This window comes from Chionomys nivalis, chromosome 20, assembly GCF_950005125.1.
Source record: "Chionomys nivalis chromosome 20, mChiNiv1.1, whole genome shotgun sequence".
Classification (NCBI taxonomy): domain Eukaryota; kingdom Metazoa; phylum Chordata; class Mammalia; order Rodentia; family Cricetidae; genus Chionomys; species Chionomys nivalis.
The window spans coordinates 30,896,397-30,911,617 of NC_080105.1; the positions used below are offsets into that span (position 1 = coordinate 30,896,397).

General features: G+C 45.9%; 1 protein-coding gene across 6 annotated transcripts in view; it reads right to left on the reverse strand.

Moving 5' to 3' along the window:
- Nucleotides 1–10,163: 10,163 nt before the first annotated feature.
- Nucleotides 10,164–15,221, reverse strand: part of Irf2 (interferon regulatory factor 2) — a 105,441-nt gene continuing 100,383 nt past the window's right edge. For all 6 annotated transcript variants that reach the window (XM_057753154.1, XM_057753156.1, XM_057753157.1 and 3 more), the window contains exons 8-9: nt 12,785–12,831; nt 10,164–11,730 (exon numbers count right to left, since the gene is read on the reverse strand). In XM_057753154.1, coding sequence (XP_057609137.1) covers nt 11,422–11,730; nt 12,785–12,831 — 356 coding nt within the window. In that variant the 3' untranslated portion in view covers nt 10,164–11,421. The remainder of the gene's footprint in view (nt 11,731–12,784; nt 12,832–15,221) is intronic.

The window sequence follows — 15,221 nt, forward strand, 5'->3', positions numbered from 1 at the left end:
GGCCATGGCTGATGCTTTTATAGAATATACAGCATGTACATATTACTCTTCAATCCACGGTCTGAGCTAGCCAACTAAACAGTGATTTTTACCATGTGATAAAATTACATGAGCAAGCACGTGTGTGCTACCAGTACTTCTGCTGATTTTTTTCCCAGTTGTCTCTTGTTTGTATGAAACTCATCTTCTAAAAGTCAACTGGCACCCAAGCAGTATTTCCTCGGGTTATTTCCGGGCTGTTTCTCTTTGAATCTTGAAGGGCAGTTTAGCTGGATACAAAAGTGCCAGCTTGCCCTCTTTGCCCTTACGTCACTTAAAAGTTGTTCCTATCACTGGCATCCTTTTCGTGTCATTCATGAGAAGCCTGAAGGTCATAAACGATTTGACCTTTCACGAAGAAGGTCTGAAATGAGCTAAAAAAGGGCCCCAGTAGGATATATCCAGTCCCAAATCCCTGGCACATATAACTATTCTCTTAATTGGAAAACAACCTTTGTAGATGTCATTAAAAGATCTTGAGATGAGATTTTCCCAGATTATCCAGGTGGCCCTAACATTCAATGAAAAATCTTCCTATAAAAGGGAGGCATGTGCTGTAAATCTGAGAGAGAGAGAACTAGAGGGAGGGCATGAAGCTGAATGGGAAGAGTGCTGAGCTAAGACAAGAAAGGCTGGATTGAGACAGCCACAAGTCAGAGAACACCAGAAGGCACCAGAGCTTGGAAGAGATCAGAAAGGACTTTCCCATGAGCCCTCAAGGGATCATGGCCCTGATGACAAAACTGTGAGAGAATGCATGTATGTTATTTTAAACATCAGATTATGCTCACCTAGAGCAACATTAAGAAATTCATATAGACCCCTGGGGGAATCACAGGAGAGAGGGAAGAGGGGAGAGGGGGTAGAAAGACACACACATACACACACACACAGAGAGAGAGAGAGAAAGAGAGAGAGAGAGAGAGAGAGAGACTGGGATTTCAGGATCTTCTAGAAAATGCCTCAAAACTGCTCTTTCTAGGTCAGCTTTCCTAAATATACAGTGGGTCCTTTCAATGTATAAATTTACATTTTCTCGTATTTATGGAAGGGTTATGGATTTCAGTTCTGTTCCACTGATGGCTTCTCCTCTTTCTAGGACTATCATTATGCGTACCTTAGGTCTTACTTGACACGTGCGTGGAAAGTGAGTGGTGCTCCTTGCAGAACTGGCAAAGAAAAGGATGGTAGGGGAAGAAACAAGAGGTAATTTCCCACAGCACTGTAGCCGCCTCACAACGAAAGCCTTCATCTTTATTATCCAGTTATAACTGGAATGTTCAAGGGTTCCTTGTGTGTGCACATGATCCATACATTATGGCAGCTGTCTTAAGCTTAACCCCAGTGTCCGCTATGGCAGCAGTGCCTCTGTGCCCCCCAGTAACCCCCACTTGCCGGATGCCTCTTCATCCACATCTTCTATTCCCTGCCATGGTGTATGGGTCCGCTTCTCCTACACCAGCCTCAGAGCTGCTACTGTCCTGACCCAGCTCCTTGTCTTGCTTTAAATCAACTTTTCATCCCTTACCTAAGGCTCTGCTTACCAGACTGTTGGAGTCAGTTGAGGAAAATATAACGCTGTATTGCACCCTATGTAATTTACAAATAGAAATTTGTTGTGGACGTTTTGGGAGTACACAAGTCCCAAGGCTCAGGCACCAGAAATTTGTACCTTTTTTGTGTCTCCGCCTGGTGGAGGGGCAAACACAACTTTTGTGCCTCTTTTAGAAGGATGCTAATGATAACTCCTAGCCATCTGTCTTCAGAACCTAGCTACTTCCATTTCAATTCTGTTGTACTAGGACAATATCTGAACCTGGGGTCAAAGGACCCTTCCACAGGGGTCACCTAAGACCATCAGAAAACACAGATATTTACATTATAATTCACAGCAGTAGTAAAATTACAGTTATGAAGTAGCATCAAAAATAATTGTATGGTTGGAGTCACTACAACGTGAGGAACTGTGTTAAAGGGTCACAGCATTAGGAAGGCTGACGAACACTGCTCTAACGTTCATCACATGGACTGCGGAGGGAATACAGCATTCACACCATGTCACCTGGTTATGTAGTCGTCCCTAGTGTTGTTTATGATGCTGTGATTAAAAAATTACTATGGCAAAAAAAAAAAAGCAGCTTCCAAGAGAATAGGATTATCTGGCTTAGAGTTCCAGCAAGAAAATCAGGACAGAAAACCTGAAGCAACAGCTGTATCACATCCAAGAACAGAGCAAGAATAAACGCATGCGTACCTAGTACTTACTAAACTAGCTTCCTCTACTCTTCCACAGGCCAAGATTCAGACCCAAGGAATGGCACTTCCTGGGGTGGTCTCCCCACCTCATATAAGTTGATGGCGGGGGAGATTCCTCACAGGCATGCCCTCAGGCCAAACGGATTTAGGCAGTTTGACCTCTTCACTGAGGTCCTGGTCCCAGGTGATTCTAAGCTACATCAAGCTGACGATTAAAACAATCCTATCACATAATGACTGGGGACTTCTATAGTGTACTCCCCACGGCTACCCTCAAGGAAGGTCTTCTCTCTCTTCTCCACTGTCACCCAGGCTGGGGCCACAGACCATGAAGAAGAATGGCCAGAACATTAGCCATCACTTGGACCCATTTTTTCTTCAAGGTGTGTAAGCCTTTCACAATGGATGCCATTATGGGATTCAGTCATAGTTCCAACTTGGTACCAGCAGCATCTTCTTCTACCTTCAGGGCATAGCTGCCTCCAGCTGGTCTCACCCCTAGATTATATTCTTTCTCTGGAATCCAGTCCCTGACACACGGGGACAGCTCCTTTCCCATGAAGCTCCACGGCATTTATGTCAATCAGTTCATCTAAGCAGAGGCCGTGGAAAGGTGTGTCCGAGCCTCACCTCTGGCACGTGTTCACATTCTCAAAGAGCAGCTGCCCCAGGCTGGAGAAACGGCTCAGCAGCTAACAGAACATACTGACCTCATAAAGAAGCACAGTTTGGTTGTTCCAAGCTCTCCTATAAGGAGAGTCACAGTTGGATCTAATTCTAGCTCCAGGGAACCTCATATCCTCTTCTGGCCACTACAGGCACCTGCACCCACATGCACATATCCCAAGCACACGTGTGTGCAAGCACACACATAATTAAAATAAAACAAACCTTCATAAAAAGAAGAAAAAAAATCTATTGGTTTAAAATTTAAACCACCAGAAAGTTTTGTCTCTTCAGTGTTTATCAGAGAGGAACTTTCTCTTTGAAATTAGGCTCTTTCAATAAAGTCCAAGACATGAGGCTAGAGGGGAGGTTTTATATATGTACACACACACACACATACACACACACACACACACACGTGTGCATGCCTTAGGGTTTTACTGCTGTGAAGAGACACCATGACTATGGCAATCCTTATAAAAGAAAACAATGAACTGGGAGTAGCTTCCATTTCAGATTTAGTCCATTATTGTTATAGTGGGAAGCATGGTGGTGTGCAGGCAGACATGGTGTGGAGAAGCAGCTGAGGGTTCTACATCCACATCAGCAAACAGCAGCAAGAGACAGTGAAGCCACTAGGTATGGCTTGAGCTTCTGAAACCTCAAAGTGACATACTTCCTACCATAAAGACCGCTCTTCATAATAGGGCTATTCGTAGGCCCGGGGCCATTTTCATTCAAACCACCCCTGTGTGTGTGTGTGTGTGTGTGTGTGTATTACAGTCACATGTTTGAGATCTGAGTTCCTCACTGATAAACTCTTGAATTTGTATGAGTCCAGGAAACTATGGATAAGTTGGTACCAGTTCTCCAAACCACAGTTCATAGGGATGGAGGCTGCCAGCGAGTGTCTACATTACACTCTCTCTATAACCAGCATTATCGTGTTTAATGAGATAACAGCCTTACAAGTAAGGTGTTAGCAGCCCCATTTTTAGAAAGTTCTTTCAAAATGTCAAGACAGTTGCCTAAAGTCATTAACAAGTAAGAACGAATTGAACACGGGCTGATCTGACTTCAAACGTGAAGCCTGCCCTTGATGTCGTGGCATGTGGCAGCGCTTGGATGCAGAGGCAGGACCGTGGGTGCCAGGGCAGCCTCAGCAGCATAGCAGAAGGAGGGAGCCGGCCTGGGTTATAGAGTGGGATCGAATCTTAAGAAAAAACAAGCATCAGGGGTCGGGGGAGAGGGAAAAAAGAAAAAACAAGCGTCATTGATGATGGCGAGAAAACTCAGAAGTTAGAACACTGGCTGCTCTTCCAGGGGACATGGGTTCAATTCCCAGCGCCCACGTGATAGCTTACACATGTGTGTAACTCCAGTTCCAGGAAATCCCAGGCCCTCTCTTTGCTCCTGATGATACGATGCAGAGATATACATGCAGGCAAAGTACCTATCCACATAAAATAATGAAAATGTTTAAAAATTAAAGAAAAAAAAACTAGTCAAACTGAGAGACTTGTTCCAGCCAGTGCTGAGTTGCCTTTCCACCTTGGCTGAAGTGTGCAGGGTGAAGCTGCCTCCCTCTGTCTAGTCTCGCTGCCTTTAGCATTTTCGCACTGGTTTCTTGAGGTAGACTAGAGGTCTGTAACATCCACTTTTACTTGTCCATGGTGTGCCCATTTCTGCTGACATGGCTGGAAATCTAGAACCCCATTTCCCAGTCTTACAGCTGAGATCCTAACTGCAAAATTAGGCTCGACTTGTTTGCACAAGAACGGGAAGTCAGTAGTGAGGTCAAAGCCATTTTCCTGATTCAGCTGTAACCAGTCCTATATACGACATAGAGCCTTGGGACTTTCTAAAGCAGTGACTCAGGGTTCAGTTACTAAAGTCATGAGTATCAAGAGATAGTGGAGGTGACTATGCCAGGGACTCTCTGACGAGAGTGAAGCCAGTCCAATGTGTTTCACACAGTTGATGCCTCCTTGTGTCCCACCTCCACAGTGGCAATGGAGGTGGGACCAGCCCTTCAGAGGCTTGTCCAGCCTGCCCACATAAGCACCTGCTTCTCTCTCGTCAATGCCTTTGTGCTTAAAATAGCCATTGTGGTTTTTGCTTCCTGCAAGAGAACACTGCTGATACCAACCCTTTTCCTTCTTTTCCTCTTAACTGCTGAGTTTTGCAACTGCCAGCCTGCAACGGATCCTGCGAACACCAAGATGATGGCTCTGGGTATCTCCACTGCTCCCTGTCTCCCTTGCCCTGCTTTACTGTCCTCTGTAACCTTTACTGTAACCCAAAGGTTGCCACTCATTGGTTGAATGGTTCCCACCCACTCACAGCTGGAATAAAAGTTCTCTTAGACCTTCCATTCACTTCCTAGTGGCTTTAACACCTAAGACCAGCACACACTGGGAACTTGAGAGTGTTGAATGAATGAGGTCTATGTCTCTTCATAAAACACACCACGCCTAAATGAATGGATTAGCAATAGACTCATCAACAATAAATAAACATATAATAACACCTCGCGAAGCTTAATTTCTTTTAACATCTTCAAAAGAGCATAACACATATACATATATACTCCGATTTCAACATAATATTCAGGTCAACCTATGGTTTACCTGAAACATTCCCAACTTCAACAGTGAAGATTCCCCATCCTATAGAACCTCTTCATTCTGGGCGGACCGAGATCATTAGTTACCAAATTAAAGTCATAAGCTACTAAAAGAAAACCACTTAGAATTATAGCACTTAAAATCAGTCCTACACATAGAAACTTAAAAACATGCTGGACCATCCAGTGGCTTCCTTCCCTGTCATAGCCTGGCTACCATGTGATCCCCTAAAGTCACTAGTTAGAATCTAAGCGATCGGTTTTGTCTGTATTTCGCATTTTCCCTAAAATTCTAATTTCCCTATAGGCTGCATGTCGCAGAGCCGGGGCTGTGAACCCTCTTCTGCATCTCAGTCACATTAAAAACATGATGTATGGGCTTCCCAGAGCAAAGATGCTGCCGATGAAGATAAGGGCTGGATTTACAGCCCTGGAGGGGAATCGTTGGCAGACGGAACAGCCAGCTCTGCAGAGAATATTTGTCAGGGTTTAGTGCTCGGAGGGGATAAAGCCTGGTGCATCGCTAACCACCGGAATCACTCCCTACTAGCTGTTTACATTGTCCTGAAACTTCAGACACATCCCCAGCACAATATGTGGATTTGAATTATCTTGGAAATTGTATATTGGGGAGCTTGGGGGCAACAGGAACAATCCCAGATGGAAGATTCAAGCTTTAACCAGACGGAACATATCTGGAGTCTTTTCCCTTTGACAGTTTGTGTGGCTGCGCAGTAGGGGGTTCCAATTTTAATATCATCTTCCCAGAAGAAAAAAAAAACCCTGGAATTTAGAGATATTCGTGGCCTGGACTTTGTTTTCGGACCTGCACGAAAGGTTGTGTGACTCTGACCCAGTGGGTGTGTGACTCAGATGGCTGAGTGTGACAGCAGTGACTCTTGAGCGTGAGTAGAAGGATAACCAACAACACACGTGGAACCCGGCGCAGTGTTCCCACGGAGCCAGTACTCTGTTTGAACCTGGTCATAGAGGAGACATGGAGAACGGGAACAAAGTTTATTTAGAGGCTCGGGACACACGCTCTGCTTTCTTTCCGAAGGGACATCCCAAAGGATCCTAGAACATGGGCTTGCCAGACCATAGGAACTCACTTTAATTTTTATTTTTTACCTATATGTTTACTTATTTATTTTCAAGGTGCTGGAAACTGCCCAGGGTTCTGCATACGTCTACCCCTGAGTTGCACCCCTAGACTATGTAAACTCGAAAATGTCCCTCCTCCCAATCCTTTCACAGCCTGACCAAAGTTCTTGGACAGACTTAACATTTTTGCTAAAACCGGCCCTCAGGCCTGACCACTTCCTTCCTCCCAGGCTCTATTTTCAGGCAGTATCTCAGCACCTGTTGTTAGAATGGCCCCCGAAGCAAATCTCTTTAGAACCCTCATTTATGATCACAGCAGAGTCAGCGATGCCCACACTACTACAGAGACTTATTTCTGTGTCCACTAGGGCTGGCAGGGGTGCAGAAGCCAGTCAGCTTCTGCAACAATCCCTGGTATCTCCTCACCCAAAACTCCACACCCCCATAGCAAGACCCCGTTCTCCAGGTCTGCAGCTGCAATCCAAGTCCTTGCTGAAGGGCATAGTTGGGGACTGACACTGTCCCCTTCACTCTAGGGATGGTGGGGTTTGGAATAGAGCAGCTGGTGTGGTTATCTACAGACACCTGCCTTGCACCATTTATGAGAATGGGCACGTGGAGGCTTTCAGCCCGGTGAGATGGAAAAACACGTGTGATAACGCTGAGGAGGGGTTCGCTGCAGCCGCGACACAGTGGGGGTGATGTGTCCAGGCTCCCTGGCTGGTCAGGTTCCTGTCCCTGTGCCTCTGACCATTCATTCAGGCTCTAGGTAACATACCAAGAGATGGAGTTTCAGGATGAGATGGATGGATATAACTAGCTAAAACCAGCTTCTGCCTCCATATTCTTTGCAAAGCCCTAACTAGTAAAGGTATCTGGTAGACTAGCCCTGCATGCCACAGACCCAGCTATCTGTTTGCCAGCCTTTTCCTGTTTTTTTTGTTTTTTGTTTTTTTTGGTCTGTCATCAGGAAAAGATTTGGGTTTTGATTTCCTCCTTTTATCTGGGTCTGTTTGTCCAAAGCTAAAATGACAAGGGGCTCTTAAAACCTAATTCAACACTCAAAGGACAGCATCTAGCAAATGGAGGTCTAATGTTTCACCTCTTAGATGCAGGGGCAAGAGGCCATGTGGGGCTTAACACTATTTTTTTTCCACTCAACTAGAAAATACTTTTAAAAGCATCAACTTGAAAACTCAGAATCCTGAAACCAAACCATTGATCTTCCTCATTCCTGCAATTTCTACCTCGGGAACAGGTTACATGAGAGTGCCCTTTTGCATCTGAGGCAACAACAACGACCCAAAAAAGGGCATCATTTTAGGGCTTTGATGTCCGAAGGATTTGTATTTCTTAGCCACGTACATCTAATACATTCAAATAAAAGGCACACTGCCTTTGACATCCAAATAGGGAAAGAAAGGCTACGGTTGAAGATGGACTTACTTAAGGCACCCAAACAACATGGTGGAAGCCAATCATATCAAGGTGCTTGGTTAGCCCTGCCTTATGGCTGTTATTGAATTCCCAGATCAAAGATTTATGAGGAACTTTGTTATGGGTGTGACGGGCAGAGAATGGAAACTATTGTCCAAAAAGCAGTTACATTGCTACTTAAACACACCCACAGCAAAACCCATCATAAAAAAAACCATATCAGCACACACAGAGGCCAACTAAATAAATCACGTGTCCCCAGCACTTCCTCCAAGTGACAACAACAAGGTCTGGGGCTCCTGTGCCTGAGCCGTCCATCTGGTTTGCTTAGCTCCCTCACATCTACCCTAGGTCTTGTGTAATCCTCTTGTTTTCCTTCACTCCTAGCAAGTGTGACTTAGAAATAACTCAGCCCTCCGTGGGGATATTTTAAGCACTCTTCTGTTTTTGTGGTCTTACTGGCAATAGAGTATTACCTTGAGCACCTAAATGGTCTATCTCTGAATCCTGAATTTGACCGCTAGTCTAGTTCCGGAGGGGAGAGTAGATGGAAGGTCAGAGTTATCCTAGACCCACTGATCACTGTGAGTCAGGGCCGACTTCTATGCCGGGGTTTTTTTTTGTTTTGTTGTTTTTTTTTTTTTTGTTTGTTTGTTTTTTGCTGTTTTGCAAACAAAACAGGGTGATCAGTGAGATTTTAAAATCTAAATTACTAAAGGGGAGGGCTCATGTATCAAGAACCTTATGACTTGTCCTGAGGAATCCAAATAAATCCGCCCTACAAAGGAGCTCTGAAGAGAAACAACTGGCTTACCTGTGTGAGGCATTTCACATACACCAAACAGTAATGTGTTTCCGTTGACTTGTGTTCAGGGATAATTTTATGATCACTGGCTGTATCTGCAGGCGCACATGAAGACAGACTTAAAAAGAGCCCTTTGTCCTTTCATAAATTCAAAGGACTGTTCAAACATTAACTCAGTGATCTTTTCATAACCCCCAAAGGTGGCAGAAAGGTAGCTATGTTTAAGTATTCTGAGGAAGCTTGGGAGGTAAGGGAGGCGATCTTCTCAAGGTCAGGGCTGTACCTTGAAATACCAAGGTGTGTGTGTGAGGGCAATAAGGATAATTCAATAGGAAAGGGAACAAATTCCAACTAGGTGATAGACCAGGGACCTCGTAGGTGATAGACCAGGGCTCTCGTAGGTGATAGACCAGGCTCTCGAAATTATACGTTTTAAGGACAATACCTTCATGCAAAATCCCCTAGGTCTTAGAAGACAGAGGAACAGAAAGGTAGAACACCACACTGTTTCTCATTACTGAAAGTGTTTTATCTGTGCCCAGATAAACAACACAAACTTGAGTTGTGTGTCCAAGTCCACAGAGGACAGAAAACCCACTGAATTGAGAGCAATCTGCTCACAGCAGAGAACTCTGGACTAGGAAACAGACTATCCCCACCACCACCACCATCACCACCTCCACCACCACCCTACCCCCACTGGAAATGCTCCAGACTTGGGCTCTGTCAGCATCCTGGTCTTGAGCTGTCTGGGTAACCTGAGCAGGAGGTCTTCATTTCAGGTCTCCACTTCTACCATGTGGAATAGTGATAAATGCTCTTTCTGGGCACAACTGTGATGAGCAAAGATGATAACTCGTGTAGGACATTTGCCCAGCGCCCAGTGTCGTGGAAGAGGAAATTTGCAGCCTCATCATAGGACCTTCCTAAGTTTCTTGTGGTCAGCAAGGACAGCAGGGTAGTCTCCAAGAGGAAATAGTTTGTCGGCTCTGATTCATGATTATGCAGATAGACACAGATAAAGCCAAGAGTGATACCCATTAAAAATTTTAACTATATACCATATTCATTTATTATCAATCCACAGGATAATTTCATTGCTACATGAGCTCATAAAAGTTTTTTTTCACCTTTACAAAATTAAAAAAAAAATGTGCCACAAGGATGTAATAACAACTGCTGATAAACAAGAAAAGGAATCTTAAAATTATAAATTTGCTGTAGAAAAGATAAAAAACAATTATATTTTATTTAGAATTTTACCTTGAATAAAATATTCCCCTGTATAAAAAATAAAAAAGCTTGCTCTGGTTAGAATTAGAGTATTTTCGTCTTCAAATCTGGGAATTTGCATAATATTTCCATGACAGCTTTCCTTTGTACCGCGTGGCATTCAAGCATAGCAGATTAGAAAGATTTTTTTCAAGCAGTCTTAAAATGGGACAGCTGTGGAGAAATTAAATTTCTTTTCCTCCTCTTCCAAGATGTAGAACATTGCCTTTGAGGAGAGAAAAGGGGAAAGGAACTGGGCGAGGGAAGGGTGGGTGTGGGCTGGAATTGGATGGGTTGGTGAGGGTGGGGTGGGTGTGGACTGGGATTGGATGGGTTGGGGAGGGTGGGGTGGGTATGGGATGGGATTGGATGGGTTGGGGAATGTGGGATGGGTGTGGACTGGGATTGGATGGGTTGGGGAGGGTGGGGTGGGTGTGGACTGGGATTGGATGGGTTGGGGAGGGTGGGGTGGGTATGGGATGGGATTGGATGGGTTGGGGAATGTGGGATGGGTGTGGACTGGGATTGGATGGGTTGGGGAGGGTGTGCTGGGTGTGGGATGGGATTGGATGGGTTGGGGAGGGAGGGGTGGGTGTGGGATGGGATTGGATGGGTTGGGGAGGGAGGGGTGGGTGTGGAATGGGATTGGATGGGTTGGAGAGGGGAGAGTGGGTAGTGAGCTGGGAATGGATGGGTTGGGGATGGGTGGGTAGTGAGGTCATGGGCACAGAAGGGGACGCCGAGTGTGCTGTGAAGAAGAGCAAGATCACAAGAAGGCCTATTGTAAGTGCTTCAAGATAAGGTGCAGAAGCAGACAGCAACGTTGCTAGTACTGCCCTATGTACATATTCACAAGAATAAAAAATTCCAGCTAGTTCACATTTTCTCGTCCATTCTGAGGCATCCACTCCACCATGCTGGCCTTGACCGTAGGCAACGCAGCACCTCCACTGCCCGTGTGGCTGTTGGTCCATGAACTTGAGGGAGTAGCCCTGGGAGATCCAGCAGGTTCTAGAGATATGCGTCTACCAAGGGGCTGGAGTCCTGAGTTAAAAAGAAGCCCCAGCCCTGGAGTTGGACACAGCAATCAATATCCTATTATCAAGGCTTTTTCCCTTAGATTTGTCTAAGATAGGTATCAGAGAGAAAAATAAAATACAAACAAATAACAACACAAAGCTAAGAAATCCCAACAACCACCAGAGAGAGTCAAAGCTTAGCAGCTCTTGACACGCGCCTGGGTGACGTCAGACGTCTTCTTGATGACGCTGGCCCGGGTCTCCCGGTCAGGCCGACCGCTGCTGGGTGTGGGGGTCACTGGGGCAGGGAGGGGGAGGTCTGTAAACGGGGGCCAGGAGCTGTTGTAAGGCATCGGACAGCTCTCCTCTTTGATGGTAACCTGCAGGTCTGGCTTGTTGGAAGTGACAAAGGTCGCCATGCTGGGCAGCAGGTAGGTGCTCCGTGTCCCCATGTTGCTAAGGTACTGCTTGCCTTCAATGTTCCTCTTCCGCCAGTGTGGTCTCCCCTTTCAGAGAAAATAATCAAGATATACACGTTCTTTTCCTTCCCACTTAGTGACATACGCAAAGCAATGGCTTCTCTTACTTTTCAAATCGAGTCCCATTTGCTAGCTCCCAGAAATCTGACCAAGACTATTCTGCAAACACACAAAATAAGGTGGCAACTTGGCTTCCTGTTCCTGTGCGCAGGCTGTCTGGGTTGCACACCGGAAAGTTTCCAGCCATAATAGCCCAACCTGATTAGTTACCCTGAATGTTCAGATGAGGAGAGTAAGGAGCTTAGGAACACTCGACAAATGTCTGATGGCTTTTTAAGTGGGTGGGTCTGAGATCCACATTTTCTGAACCCAACTGGCCTTACAGTTGCCAGGCAAAAAAGGAGTTAAAGTCCTTCAAGAAGCCAGATCACAAACTATGCCAGCAAGATGCCTACTGTCTTCTCAGGATTCCTGACCTTGGGATATTAGGAATTCAACCAAACATCTTCTCCAGCCCCCTTTGTCTTCCCACCAGCATTGCAGGCATTTCCTGCCATTGTGTGAGCCTGGCCTACAGAGGGAAGCTGGAAGCAGGTTGGCAGGGAGGGGAGTGGAGATTGGCCACACACCAGCCTCTTCACAGGAGCAATGGAAGAGACTGATCTGGATGAAGACAACTTTGCTAGCTGCTGCTGATGCTTACTGCTGGCTAGCAGGCTGTTATATTCCTGTTGGTAAATCGGATGTTTACAGCCATAAGCCTATCAACATCTCCTGGCCTTGACTCCAGTTTTCTCTTCCTGCCCTGTCACATTCACCTCTTTTCTGAGGGGCACATTTCACTTCCTCCCCCTCCCACCCAGGGCTCAGTACTACATTTTACAACTCAGAAAGAAAAGCTAAGGTAAATTTTAGGTTATGTACATTCTTTGTCTTGTGTCTGTCTCTTTCTCCCTCTCTCTTACACTCAGTCACACATACACTCACACACACACACACACACACAGAGAGAGAGAAAGAGAGAGAGATCCCAAAGTAAAACCTGTGCTTTAAAACAAGAGGCACCAGGAAGCCAGCTCACCTCGGCGCTTTCCTCATCGCTAGGCACACTGTCAGTGGTTTCGCTTTCTGTACAGAAAGAAAAACAGAGATATTCTTGTTGCTCAAGCTATTTTGGAGACTCAGGAAGTATCTTAAAAACCTATGCCAGCACTTCAGAAATAAGAAACTGCACACGCCCTCTCCCTCCACTTTGTGAGGTCAAACACTTCCAAGTGGGACAAGCCAGGGTGCATTTCAGTTCTCTGCTTGGTCTCCTCAGAGCAGTGAAAAGGCTATGGTGCTGAGCAGAGGAGCTCGCTGTACCAAGTATGCTGCCATAGCCTCTGCCTGCCGGGGTTCTGTGCAATTCCTGAGACATCTTCCCCTCCCAGAAATTCTGCTCACAATGCCACACATTATCTTTTTCTAGTCCGTCCCATTTGACACAGGAAATCCCGACGCAGTGAAACTGTCCAAAACCTCTTCCTGAATCTCTTCCTTGCCGCCTCCTGCCTTTAGTATTCTACCCTTGGATTAATAGATATCCAGTTACTGGAGTTTTAGCAGGTGGCCATGGTCTAGATTCCCCCAAGACCTTCATTCCATGGTTACCATGTTTGGGCCCCATCCCCTGAACTGTTACTTGCTTTTAGCCAACAGAACACAGCAAAGATATATATTGGTTTTTTGAGACAGGGTTTCTCTGTAGCTCTGGAGCCTGTCCTGGAACTAGTTCTTGTAGTCCAGGCTGGCCTTGAACTAACAGAGAACTACCTGCCTCTGCCTCCCAAGTGCTGGGATTAAAGGTGTGCGCCACCACCGCCTGGCAAAGATATAAATATTCTATGAGTGTGATCATGTCATCATATAAGATCTAACCTGTCTGTTGTTCACTGGCTGTGTCAGGGAGGCCCACATGGCAAATTTAAACTAAGGGCTGCTTCCAGGTAAAAACTAGCAAGACACTGGGGATTTCGGCTCAACCCTGGCAAGGAATTCAATTTTGCCCAAGGCCGTGGGAGCCAGTGGCTCAACAGTTGGATCTCAGATGAGTTGCAGCACTAGCCAACCTGATGACAGGGTAGCAAGGCTTTCCTGCAGAATCCAGCTAAGCCATACCTGGATTCCCAGCCCACAGGGATTGTAAGATAGTTAACTGTGTATTGTGTTAAGCCATTATGGTTATGGTTATGTTGCTACAGGGCAACAGAGAATCCATTAGACACCTGATTGGACCTGCCAGCTGGGAGACACAGAGAAACGTCCTTAACCACAGTGAGCTACAGTTGCCCGCCACTTTCCAAGGAGGATTACATGATGAGTAAGTGTGGGAGTGTTTGGAAAGGCTGACACATAGAGCTTGCGATGTCAGTGGTATTCAACACTGAGTTTACACACTGGGCTGGATGCAACAGAGTCAAATGCAGGGACCGCTGATTGCACATCATCTGACGTTAAGTTTCACAAATTGAAAATGACGCAGAGCAGTTCTTTTCACTGTTCAGCGCCACTGCAAAACTGAATGCATAGAGGGCAGCATATCCAAAATGCACAGACTTGAGCAGGGCATTTTGTCTGGGTCATTTATTCTACTGATAAGAGCTGAGCACTTAGAGACCTATAGCAAGGCTCAGCTAGGACCTAGGGATACAGGTCTTGTTCATCCCTTGCGATGATCCCAAGTCGGAAAGCTGCTGTGGTCAGATGGCAGTATGGTCTCTAGACCTTTCCATTTTCTTCCACCCTGCCACTACTGAGGGAGATTAGCTGCATGCCTACCTGAGAACAGAATTAAGATGCAATGACTCCAGGCCAGCCAGAGCTCTTTCCACCATTCAGAGCCCTGGCCTGAGATGGGTCTCCCCACATATATCAAGTTAAAGAGTAAATGAGCAAACTGTACCCCCAGGGCACTCCTTAAACAGACAGCAAGCAAGTGAGGTCCACAAGTCTCACCCAGGAATGCTTTCTGCATGATTCTCAGCCACTGTTCTCCAGGGACTTCAGACAGGCCTGGGAGATTGCCACAGACTGACCAAAAATCAGATCTTTTGCTCTGCCAACTCAGAATGTTCTACCCTAAACAACCCCATATAGGGGCCACAGATGTCACGAGGAAGCCTAGGACTTAGCTGGCAATGGTCTGAGCTGTGGAGACAATCTGACAATAGGCACAAGGAATGTTTCCAGGCAGAAGTAAACGAAGACCAGAAAAGGAAACGTCCCTCCAAACACAAAAGCCCCATTAGCTCAACCTCCAGGGGGTCAGGACTGCCACTCCCAAGAAGAAAAACGAGGAAAGGAGATGTTGAGAAACTTGCCAAGTTGTGGTTTGAGTCAGCAGAGGAAAGAAAACAAAACTGCACTTCAGATCCCAGAGTCTCAAACAGAGCCCAGAGGCTGCCTTCCTGCTGGCAAGACTTCAAGATCCCCTTCCTATTTTCATGCTTAGCTTTGTTTGCGCTCTGAAGCCAAAG